The 12871-nt window shown below is 44.3% G+C and overlaps 1 protein-coding gene across 3 annotated transcripts in view; it reads left to right on the forward strand.

Annotated features, from left to right (window-relative positions):
• arid1ab (AT-rich interactive domain 1Ab) overlaps positions 1-12871 on the forward strand; it is a 65402-nt gene that overhangs the window by 45496 nt on the left and 7035 nt on the right. For all 3 annotated transcript variants that reach the window (XM_061060146.1, XM_061060148.1, XM_061060149.1), the window contains exons 5-13: positions 3111-3351; positions 4303-4392; positions 6070-6240; positions 7262-7562; positions 8728-8873; positions 8972-9069; positions 9471-9680; positions 9816-10020; positions 12096-12228. In XM_061060146.1, coding sequence (XP_060916129.1) covers positions 3111-3351; positions 4303-4392; positions 6070-6240; positions 7262-7562; positions 8728-8873; positions 8972-9069; positions 9471-9680; positions 9816-10020; positions 12096-12228 — 1595 coding nt within the window. The remainder of the gene's footprint in view (positions 1-3110; positions 3352-4302; positions 4393-6069; positions 6241-7261; positions 7563-8727; positions 8874-8971; positions 9070-9470; positions 9681-9815; positions 10021-12095; positions 12229-12871) is intronic.

Consider the following 12871-nt stretch of genomic DNA (forward strand, 5'->3'; position numbering starts at 1 on the left):
TCTTAGGATTTGGTTTAGTTTCTGATTTTCCTAAACGGTGCATCTCTAGGTAGAAGCGTTACAAGTATGAGGACTTCTTGATGGGCACTGAAACACAAAAACTGCAGGTTATATTTGTGAGGTTAAAATGTTGATATGTGCAGCACCCTGGTGAACATTTTCCTGCTTTTTTTGCCCTTTGCCTTTCACATGCCTGATTGAATCAAATGTTTAAGTTAAAGAAGAACTTCAAGTCTTGTTCAACCTTGTACTTTTTTCACACATATTTTGTTTTTCTTGCAACAAAGTAATGTCTTTTTATTAACCTAGAAAATTACAGAGAGCGATTGGAGAGAGAGGGGGTTAGCTTCCATAACAGACTTTACCCACATCAGTAATTTACCCGTACAGAACTCATCAGCTTCACAGAAGAGGAAGTCCTCTCCCAGGTAACCTTAATCGGAAATCTGTTGGCCTCACCAAGAGCCTTCAAATGTCCTTTCCCCTAGAGATGCATGAGTTTGATAGCCCATCATTTCTGATAAGATTGGAGGATACGTTCAAAAAGAATTTGCTGAAGTACTCAATGGACGTTTTTAGAAAGTATTTTCATACTTAAGAGTTGAACTGTGACCAAAAATGTAATCTTCATTTAGCTCATAACATTCCTCAAATTCTTATTTTGAAGGCTGCTGTCTGGGTTTTCTTTTTCCGTCTGCCTTTTGGCCAAAGGTTGTGTGCATGTTATGTAGTCGTCGACAGGGACCCCCTGCTAGGATGCGACTCCCTGAAGTAACTCGAGGAATTAACCCCTGACCTTTTTGCCCTGTGGTCTGAGCACGGATCTCTGCAGAATGTTTGTGTGGCTGCTGCTGAGGTGGTCATCTTGGTGGCCTGCCCCCGGTGCCTTCAGATCGAGCGCTCTCTCGTCAGATGACCAGTCTTGTGATGTCTTGAGTGGGATGTGGGGCGGTGCTGGGTGGGAAGAGGGCGGACTCGGGTCAGCTGACGATGCTGGCTTCTGGAAAAAGGATCCGCCATGGTTGTTTAAGCAAGGAATGTCATGCTTGTTTGATCTCTGCTCTCTGCTCCTGAGCATTAGGATCTCAGCGCTCTCTGTTGTTCACACCATGCTGCTCTGCCGTGTTCTGACCTGATTTTACATCTCTGAACATTAATTGGGAATCATCCAATGAAACTCTTAATTATTCTCAAACATAAAACCCTCCTGCTGTGTTTTGCATGGTTTAGTAGATTCCACATTTCCCGTGTGGGTCAGAAAGGGCCTGCGTTTGTGCAGCCAGGAAGAGATGGAGGGAGCAGGGTGGGGGAGGATTGGGAGGGTTGAGTTCTGAATCAGCGTTCTCCTCCTGTCACTCCCTCTGGGGTTCCTCCATCAGGTCATGTCCCAAAAATAGCAACGGGCGCTGTTTCAAGTGCAAAACCGCCGGCTTCGGGGCTGCAGCCAGCCTGTGAGTGTGAGATTTCTATGGGAATAGTTGGCCACCTTCCAATGAGTGTTTTTTTCCCCTCCCTCCTCCCTCCCTCCCTCCCTCTCATTTTTTTCCCTCCCTCGATGTGACTGGCAGATGAGCTTGCATTTCTGAGCGAGCACATGGGCTGCACGTGAGTGGCCAGTGTGTAAACATTCACCTTCTCACAAACATAATCATCGCCGGCTGCCTCTCTACCTTCCCGCCCGCCTGCCTGTCTGTCTTTGTGTCACAGCCAGCGAAGCTCGGTAACAACACCACATGGCATCAGAGCCGGTGCCCAGCACCAATTATTTCTACCGCTTCCCCAGATGACTTGCTTCAAATATTTTTTTTCCCTCCACTTTCTCTTTGCACGCTGAACAAACGGTGTCCTCCTTGCCAAGATGGATCATTATCAGCGTTAAAGGAGTGATTTAAAAAAAAGACGTAAAAATAGTTCACTGTACCTGAGTACAAACTGAGTGTTTGTTTGTCACATGATAGGGCTGGCAGGCTCGATTGAGAGAGTAACAGACAACGAAGTGATGGCAAAGATTTCTGCAAGGCTTCAGAGGCCATATGGATGTCTGCTCTCTGGATTTGACTTCACTTGACTTTGACATGACTCTGAAACAAAATGTACTCCTTAGATAAAAGCGCATTCTGGAAAAAATGATTGTCCTGCATTTGTTGTTATGTATCCGGTTTCCACTTCATCATAATAAGATCTTCCTCAGAGGACTGATATGTTTCTTTTTCTTTAATTCTCTCTTTTTTGTTTTATGGACAGAAATTTATATCACTGCACTGAAGAAAACAACAGCTTCATTTCTTCTGCAGTTTGTTTAGTATAATTACAACTTTAGTACAATGTGAGGGACGTAAAGTGTATGGGCTGTACATAAGAGTGATCTCAAGATGAGGAAAAGTGAAACAAAAGTTAATGAGGGTCCAAATAATCTTAGTCCAAAGTCAAACAAAACATCCTCCTGAAGATGTCGATTTGATGAAGTGATTTGTTCTGAAAAATTATAATTGTCAGTCCCTGCCTGTTTTTAAGGGTGTTCAGGAAGCAACCAGTACCTTAGTCATGGCTGTTTTTACAAGCAGAAATCAAAATGCAAAACAAGTATATATCTGTGCACCTTGCCTTAAAATCTACGTGCACAAATCTACATGCACTCTCCAGAAAACATGCCGGTGGTTGGCGTTCTGAAATCCAAACTGTCTCCAACATTTTGCATCTCTTCCTGCAAAATGTGCTTTTTGCTTTTGGCTCGAAAAAGAACCAAAGCAAACACTTCCACTTAAACTGACAGCACATTTGACATGAGAGTTGGTGCATTTCAACTGAAGTTTTCCACATGTCTTACCAGCCTGAAAATGTTTCTCATTATTAAAAAAACTGGCACATCGATTACTACAGGGTTCGGGGATTAGTTTTAAGGAGGAAATTTATGTTTGAAGCTTTGCTCTTTGCAAAGCAGTTAGCTATTACTCATGCAATTTGTCAGCCAAACAATGTGCCAAAAATATCACTTCCATTCTGTTTAAAGTCAATTGTTTATTTCTTTCAATGACAGAAAATCAATGATGTCTCAAAGATGAGACTCTTCTATTTTTCATCACTAAGCCATGTTTCCCTTCTTGTTCCAGGATCTGTCGGGCTCCATCGATGACCTCCCCACCGGTACAGAGGGCGCTCTGAGCCCCGGCGTCAGCACCTCAGGGGTGTCCAGCAGTCAGGGTGAGCAGAGCAATCCTGCCCAATCGCCCTTCTCTCCGCACACGTCGCCCCACCTGCCGGGCATTCGCGGGCCCTCGCCATCACCTGTGGGGTCCCCTGCCAGCGTCACCCCATCCCGCACCGGCCCTCTGTCCCCTGCTGCTGTGCCAGGTAACCACAGAGCACTTAGTGAGCTTGAGAAATAAGCGTGTATTTACCGGTATGTTATTGTTCTGCAGACGGAAGACGTCTTGTGATATGTCTATGTCTAAAAAAATCAAGATTTAACTTTCATTTAAGATACGAACACATCTAGGTTCCATATTTCTAAACCTTGTTTTTTATGTTATACATCTTAGTGTAGCAGCTTTTGTCAAATTAAAACATTTAAGATTTAAGGCCTGAAATGTAAGTATCATTAAGAGGCTTTTGAAAGTCCCAGATCCATATTTCTATGTGCAATAATATGAACATAAAGGGAATACAGTACGTCATGCATCAGACAACCATGAGGCCCGTACATGCTTATTGATTAAAAACACAACATACTAAATATGTTCAGTGTAATGAGAGGAAAGGAAAACACAGGACGGAGTATCTGAAAACTCAAGCTATTGCATTATCAAAGAATGTACCAATGTAATATAGCCGCATACTAAATTATTAGTTCTTCAACTAAAGGGTGCAAAGTGAAAAATATAGGACTGGCTAAAAGTATCTACTGAGGGGACAAAATCTGAATAGATGTTTCACATAGAGAGTCAGAGTCTGTGTGAAACAACATCCAACAGATCACATTTGTAATTCATGAAGTGGTTTGCCAGATGGGAACATTTTTCTCCCAACATGATGCTAGTAAACCATCCGGACGCCTGAGGAACAGACGCTGTGACGGCGATTGTGGAGAGCTAAGTTTGAGGAGAAGCCAACAGGATGCTGTCTTAGTCTTTCTTTGTTTTAAATTTGAATCTTTAAGGTATTGGTTTGATAGACTATTGGTCCCTTCATGGTTGATATGTCCAAAAGTTCAAACAATAAAAGACCAGCAGTCTAAGCACATCCCTTTGAAGGTAATCTACAATCCTTTTCAACTTGCTGATGCTTGGTGTTTCTCTCCTGCAGGTAATCAGATGCCTCCCCGGCCGCCCAGCGTCCAGTCGGACAGCATCATGCACTCTACCATGAACCAGTCAGCGATGGGCCAGGACAGGGGTGAGTCATGAGTCATGCTTTGAGTCAGAGCCAGATTGTTTTATAAGGGGCATGAAACAGAGTAAATTACCCTGTTCTCAACTCGCTGTCCAACAGTGTGAGAAGTGTGCCACGTCCTCAGGAGCTTTATGAAGAGCTTGTTTGCATTTGTATGCATTCCTCGCCCCTGTAAACACCGCCCCAGGCTTTATCTTAAATAAGAATGTGCTTGCAGTCAGGTCAAATGAGGGTACAGGCAGACAGACACACTGTACTGTACTGCTGTGTGTTGTAGGAAGGTAACGAGCTGGGGTGTTCACACAGCACAATGACTGGTTATGATTCAGGATGTTTCAGCACATGCATGTATCTTTTATCGAGGTATTTTTGGGGTTCCTTCACAGAAAAAGTGTTGAACAGAGTGAAACATTGTTCAAGTCATTATAAGTGTTGAAAACAAGAGGAGCGCAAGGAAAAATAAAAGTTTGCCAACTATTGTTTTTCTTTGCGATTGCATCATAAAATATAAAGCATGACAGATTATTTTATTTTTTGTTTGTTTTATTTATCTTTTATTTGGCTGTGGCTCAGTTGGCTCAGTCAGTCGTCTCTCAACCGGAAAGTTTGGGGGTTCGATCCCCAGCTTCTGCAGCAACATGTCCTATGTGTATTAGGGCAAGACAATGTACCCCAAGTTGTTTCGCTGCTTGGTTGGCGGCACACGCATGTGTATGAATGGGATTGGTTACTTCTGATGGACACTTTACATAGCAACCTCTGAAATCAGTGTGTGAATGGGTTTGAATGGGTAAGTGTGACATGCTGTGTAAAATAGCTTTAAATAGTCAAAGCACAAAAAAAGCGCTCTACAAGCTCATGTCCATTTACCAAGTCCATTCTAGCAATGAGGTACTGCTGAGACGGAGGGTTTTACCTCAGGGTGCCCTGCAGCCATACACAAAAGACAACAAAATATACATTCCGTACCTGTATTTATTAGCGATTTAAAAGTTACATATATATTGAAACATGAACAAGTTACACAGGGGGCCCTGGGTTAGCTTAACGTGTGGAGCGGATGCAGTCCTTCTGGTCCTGACGTTATGTGCTGCATGTCATTCACCACCCCCTCCCCCCCACCTTTACCCGTCTCTCAATATCTGTCCTACCAAAGACTGGCAGAAATCCCCAATAATAATCTTTAAAAAATCAAAACAAGTTATGCATTGCTGTAGAAATAAAAGGGAATATCTTTCTTTTATTTCTGCATTTGTCATATTTTCTGTGGATGAACTGAAGAACATAACAGAGACTAAACTCTTATGTGGGAACTGTAATAATGTGTTTTTATTCAGTATATTTAGATAAAACTAAGTGTTTATGTTTCTCCAGTTAATATGTTTCTTTTTAAGTAGATTTGTTTCATAATGAAATGTAGGAGTATGGACAGAGCAGCTGCTACGGGATGTCAGGATGACTGAAGTTTAAATGGTACTGAATGATACAGCACAGGAAGATGCAAGTTTTCTGAGGGTTGCTTTAACTATCCCAATGACGTGTGTGTACTCTTGATGTCAAATATAGTGTGAAAGATTTATCATGAAGACTGCAAAGGTCTGTCATGGGCAGGACGCTGTGTTTCGTTGTTGTACAAGTGAACAAATGTGTAACTATTATCTAATATCAATTCCGTTCCAGTGTACATGCGTAACCCCCAGATGCCTCCATATGGGTCCCCTGGACAACCTGGCTCAGCCTTATCTCCACGCCAGTCTTCAGGAGGTCAGATCCACAGTGGGATGGGACCATATCCCCAGAACAACTCCATGGGCAACTACGGGCCACAGGGGGCCCAGTACGGTCCACAAGGTGAGGTCTCATGGCAGAGGAGAGGACGGTGTTGCTTTTTTTTTTTTTTAAAAAGGCCCTCTACGCTGTTTAAAGAGGAGAGCACAGTTTCCATGGTGCACTCTGCTTCGTCACAATCATGCAGTGTTTTTTTTTTTTTTTTTTTAATTTCAGATTCTGAAATTATTATGAATGAGTTTACAGTTGTCCTCCTGCAACCACCACAGTTTCGGAGATAACCCAGATTTTTGAAAAATGCTTTGAAGTTTCCTCTCACTTCATATATTTATGAAATTATATCACTTCACTTTGAAGTCTCAGATGGTTTCTGTGGGCTTTGAAGAAGTTCTGCAATGAGTCATAGCAGCGAGCAGCGAGGGCCAGATAAAGCCCCGCTTCATCCGGCTGCCTGTCAGAGCTGTGGTAAATTTAGAGCTGGACTGCTGAAATCTCGTCAGAGAGAGAGAGTGAAAACAGCATGTGTGACAGAATATTTTGGGTACCATGCTTAATCTATGATGACCCATCAGTGATAACTGTACTGCTTGTGGTACAAAGACGCCTCGCTGAAAAGGCCCGACCAAAACCCAAAATCCCGTCCTCAATTTCATATTTGTCCAAAACGGTGACTACAAATTATTATTTCTTCATTGCAATGATCTTAAAATTAAATGTTAATCATTACAAAATAGCATTAATTCAATCTGACTGTGTTTAGAAACTGAGATGGACTCACTTGACTTCTGATGTTGTATGAAATAGAAACATTTACATGACCTAAATGTATCTGGATTATTTAAATGAATGGCTACAAGGTTAAAAAAATCAGTAGAGAAGCAGATGACTGCCCCGTTCTTGAAATTGAGTCTGATGCTGACTATGCTTGCACCTTGAATTTGATAAATATTTGTTTGATTATAGGTTAGACAGCGCTTTCTCTGTACAGTGCGAAGTGGCACTTAAAAATGTGGTTTGGTAAAACATACTTACACGGTCTAAAAGCTTGAGAACTTTAAGTTAATTCCATCTCCTTCCCTTCCAGGTTACCCCCGGCAACCCGGCTACACAGGGATGCCCAATGCCAACTATCCCAGCGGTCCCGGCATGGGTGGCTCCATGAACCCCATGCCTGGTCAGGGCAGCGGGGCGCCATATGGGAACATCCCACCTGGAAGGATAGGTCCGGGGCAAATGGGCGCCCGGCCCTATGGTCCTGGAATGGCCTCAAACATGGCCGGCATGCCCCCTCAGGTGGCCTCAGGGATGTGTCCCCCTCCAGGCATGAACAGGAAGGATGGTGGCCCCTCCATGCACCATGGACCAACAAACTCCATACACAACAGGTGGGTGATACAGCGACTGGCTGCATCAGCGTCTATGGAGATGTTTTGATATCAAACCTAAAGCAGCATCTAAAAAAAATGAGCTTCTTAAATAAGTGTTTTTATTTTTATAGTGTGGCCCAGCTTAGGTTTAGACTTTCATTAAACCTCAACAAAAACATTCAGAGAATGAGTGCCGTATGTCATTTATTTCATGACCTACTTTGACAGTCAGAAGAAGCTAACAAAATAACATTGAAAAGAGATTAAACGGGATCCATTAATGTTTTGCATTATCTTGTTAGCAGGGCTAATCTTAGCAGCAGCCTAGCTAGCAGCTAACAGTGTATGCTGAGTCTTTTAAACAGTTGTGGAAACACTGATTTTGAACTTGAGAAATAGTTTGTGGCTCTGATAATACATCGACAGTAGCAGCACAGCGAGATTTGTTGTTTGGAGTAATGTTTCGGAGCTGCAAAAACTGTTGCTATCCTGTGAACCATATTGATTTTTTAAGGGGCCAATAAATTACAGTATTGGATCAGCAGATGGACTGGAGAGCTTGCCTGTACCCGATCCTTCATTTAAGTCTCTATCAGAGCCTTTTCTGATTCTGATCAGTATCAAGTCTGAATGAGTCAGAAGGGAGCAGTTAGCTGTTGAGGGTCAGTATGATGCTTTGTTTAGGAGGAGTCCAGAGCTTGAAGAGTTTTCTTTTCATCGCTTAGCTGAAAGAATATATCTCCTTGCTCTACATGCTGGTTGTGCACCCTGAAAAATTATTGGTTCTTCCCACATGCAAGCCGGTGTGTTGTGTGTTTTGGTGCCTCGGTGTGCTGCAGAGTAGATGGCAGTAGATCAAACACTCATCTGTGAGAGAAAGGGAAAAAAGTGGAGAGAAGGAGATGCTCTCTGACATCAGTGAATCACATCTCTCCCCAGCGAGGATGCCAGCTCAGCCTACAGAGAGGCACTCGTGGGCTCGGCCATGCTGGAGTCATATGACATAAATTGGTTTCCTACAGAATAAGCTGAACCAAGATGAGATAAGGGTAGAGATGTGCTACAGAATCAAAAACAAAGAAATGGGAAAAAAGGACACTTGAATAAAAAAACATTACTCGCTTTGTCTCAATAATGGAGTTTTGTTTCAGTGTTCATTCTAATTATGCCTCCTCTTCCATAGGCCACCCGGCTACCCCAACATGTCGCAGGGCATGATGGGAGCAGGCTCTCCATACGGCCCTGGCATGAACAGCATGCACGGTATGATGAACCAGGCAGGACCGGGGCCGTACCCAATGGGAGCAAATATGGCTAACAACACACCTGGTGAGTTAAAAAAACAGCACTGAAACCCTGATCATGTGAAAAGTTTGGTATGAAATTGATACTAAAGTCGGGTAATCTTTTTTATTTTTTTTACCCAGGTATGGCTCCCAGTGCAGAGTTTGGCATGGAAAAATTGAACCCAGCTCAGAAGATGAACAACAAAGTGGAAGGGACTCCCAAGCCAGAATCCAAAAAGGTAAAAGTTCAAACTCCTCTAGGGCTGCACAATAAACTGGATTTGTATCATCATCCTTGCATGATCATGCAGAATCATCAGCATTTTACTCAGAGGCCATGCTTCAAACTATGTGGCTGATCAGATGATGCTCAAACTAGTAACCCTTAAGTAATAGAGGACGGAGGGAAAAGTGAGCATATTTGGTTGCCAGGATTTGGTTAAATTTAGATTATTTCAGCAGCAACAGCGCACGCTTTAATGTATGTTTTTAAATAGTGTGTTGTATTGTCACCATCATATTTAATAGTGGTAAGCACAGCCACATAACATTAAGGTCTAAAATCCACATGATGATGTTGTCGCTGCTTGTTAGAGATTTTCTCCATCTCATGATTTCCTTCCATTCATCTGTCCTGTAGAAGTCAAGTTCTTCCACCATCACCAACGAGAAGATCACTCGTCTGTATGAGCTCGGCCCGGAGCCAGAGAGGAAGATGTGGGTAGACCGATTCCTGGCCTTCGCTGAGGAGAAGGCCATGGGCATGAATAACCTGCCTGCTGTGGGACGCAAACCTCTGGATCTCTTCAGACTCTACGTGTCTGTCAAAGAGATCGGCGGCCTCACACAGGTATTCAAGACTTCCACCTGATTTTGTTTGAGTATCACAGAGTTTAAAAAAAACAAACAAACAGTTGTTCATTCCTACCAGGCTGTTTGTTGTGTGCAGCTTTGTGAGCTTCCTCCTTCCTCTGTCGCCCACCAGGTGAACAAGAACAAGAAGTGGAGGGAGCTGGCCACCAACCTGAACGTGGGCACGTCGAGCAGCGCGGCCAGTTCGCTCAAGAAACAGTACATCCAGTGTTTGTACGCCTTCGAGTGCAAGATTGAGCGCGGCGAGGACCCGCCCCCAGACTTCTTCAACACGGACACCAAAAAGACCCAGCCCAAGATCCAGCCTCCGAGCCCAGGTGAGCCCTGGCATCCCTTTATCTCTTCTTTTCGTTCCCCCCTTTTGTCCCGAGTTAAATCTACTTTGTGGAGATTTTAATCGAACATAATATTTTCTTTCACTCACTTGCAAAACATTGATTCATACTTATTATATCAAGATCTTAACAAAACAAGAATACTGCTTCTGTACATAGCAGCCGCCAGAGTCAACACTAAATAAAAAAATCCTTATAGCTCCTTTAAATCACTCTCATATTGAATCAGTGCAAGTCTTTTTATTTTCTCCCCTTCTCCTTTGGGTGTAGTGTGCTTCCCGTGCACCTCATTACATCCCCCTTTTGTATCTGCCTCACATCATCTGCTCGATAAAGAACTGTATTTTATTGTGTCCTATTAATTGCGGAGTTAAAAGCCGATCTTAAACTGTTATCTCCTGCACGAGGCTGCCATTCTCCATAAATCAGAGTTGTTTTGGCGTGTGTTGGAAGAGCTGTAAATGACGGCGTCGTGGCTGTAAGTCATTGAAGTGCACCAGATCATCCTCTGGACAGTTCCACACACACACATCTCTCTGGAGAATACTTTGGCATTTGTTCAGGACATGACGAAAGACTCCCCCTGGTTGATTTGTCTGTGAACGACAGCATGCCAAATCTTTCAATGAACTCTGAATGTTGGGTAAAAGTCAGTGTGTGAACTGGCAGTCAGTCAGGGGGCGGGGGCGGGGGGTGGGGGGGGCTTCTCAGGACGATGCGTCGCCTGGAAGCTGTTTATTTTGGAGGGACTCTGGTTTTCGCTGCCAGGAGCAGCCGCACCAGGAGCATGACCACGTGTTGCTCCAGTCTGGCGGAGGCCCAGGCTGTCAGACATGGGGCAGTGAGTCAGCATCGGGGTGTTGTTACAGGAGACATCAGGGTGCTTGTCAGCTGGCATTAGCCCTCTTAGCACGAAGGAATAGCACAGTAAGGGCGGGGGGGAGGAGGAGGGGGGAGGTTGTGGCGGCATGGGGCGGGAGGTGATTTGGCGATAGCGATGCTCTGTCAGTGGTGTGTCCTCGCTGCCTGGTGCCTGGCCCAGGGCTACAGAGGCAAGGCAGCACTCCCTGGAGATTAGTGCTGAGCCAGAAATGATGAATGGGGGGGGGGGGGGGGAGAGGCTTGAATGTGTGTGTGTGTGTGTGTGTGTGTGTGTGTGTGTGTGCGTAAAAGTCTGACTCTCTGTTTCTACCACACTATTTTTTTTCCATCCTCACGAGATATCCCCCCTCCCCTCCCCTTTCCTCCCTTCATCTTCAGTGGAGGGAAATCCCTGCCCAGGGGGAGGAGGAGGAGGGGGAGTCAGTTAATGTGTGTGTGTAAGAGGGAGCAAGAGAGGCGAGAGGCTGATGTGAGAAAATGTGAATAACTGTGACCTGCCAGTGACCTTGCTGTTGTGTGTGTATGTGTGTGTGTGCCAGTTTAATGAATGGGAACCTGTGAGTCATCAGACTGGCGTGCTAATAGTGAGAAGTCCTGAGCTGAAGTTAAGGACGAGAGCTGCATATCACACATGCACACACACACAACACACACAATCACTCACGCTCATGCACACACACACTCACACATCTTGCAGGCTCTTGTCTCTGCAGGTCAGGCTGTAATCTGTCACAGTCAGAGTTTAGATCATTGTTTCCTGGTGACTTCAAGACGACCGGCAGTGGGTGAAATGAGGGGTGGGGTTGGGGGGAGGGTTGGGGGGGTTGGCATGCTGTGATGAGCTGGAAGATTCAACATTTTTTCGCTGGCTGTGCACTCAAAAAGCAAGACAGCTTGACACAAACCATGTTCCTCTGTGCAGCGCTCAGGAATTTCTTAATGGGATTTAGGATTGCCGAAAGCAGCGTGTGTTCCTGAACGTCCCCCAGCAGTGCTCAGCCTAACCACAAGACTCTCCTGCCTCACTATCAGACATCAACTTTAGTTCCTGGAGAGATGAGAGGAGCAGGGGATGTGCCTTGAATCAGCAAGAATCTTTAAAGTTTACAAACCTGAGGACTCCATTGTCGTTTCTCAACACTCACTAAGTGTGTATATCTTCTTTTTTCTTGCAGCTGGTTCTGGATCCCTGCAAGGACCCCAGACTCCGCAGTCCACCAGTAGTTCAATGGCAGAGGGGGGAGACCTGAAGCCCCCCACCCCGGCCTCCACCCCGCACACACAAATGCCTCCAATGCCTGGTGTCAGGTACGAGTTGGAAGCCTCAATATCATGTTTCTTTGATGTTACAAATATCAGCAGTCATCACGATAAAACGAAAGTGATCCCTCTGGCAAAACATGATCCGTGAGATCGGAAATGGAAACAAAATACAACAGAACTGTAGCTTTTGTGATGTAATCGTAAGTCATGTTAATGCTGCGTTCATATGGCTTCAGGCAGGTGGTAGACAGGAAACCGGATATCATTTATTGGTCGGTGAATAAAGGTGAGGATGGTAGTGCATACCAATAAGGATTGTGGTTGATGACAGTCAGTCCAGAGTATTTTAGCTTTTTGCAGCCCATGCCTTAAGTCAATCTGGACAACAATAGGCTCCTCATTTTGATGCAATGACATAAACTCTCTATAGGAAATCACAAAGTATACACTCCATTCACTATGCATGATGTAAACCAATAAATGACCTTCTCTTTCATAGGGAATTTAAAAAACAAAAAGTGGTTTCCATCAGACATTTCCTAGAATAATTACATGAAATACAGACACAACATATTGTATTGCATGAATTGTATTCCATTCCTTGTAAACGAAACAGCACCGTGGCATATGGTCGTGTGCGTTTTGTTTTGCAGTTCTGCCATTCTGTCGGACTGTGTTTTTGTTTTCT

Source organism: Labrus mixtus, chromosome 16, assembly GCF_963584025.1.
Source record: "Labrus mixtus chromosome 16, fLabMix1.1, whole genome shotgun sequence".
NCBI classification, from domain to species: domain Eukaryota; kingdom Metazoa; phylum Chordata; class Actinopteri; order Labriformes; family Labridae; genus Labrus; species Labrus mixtus.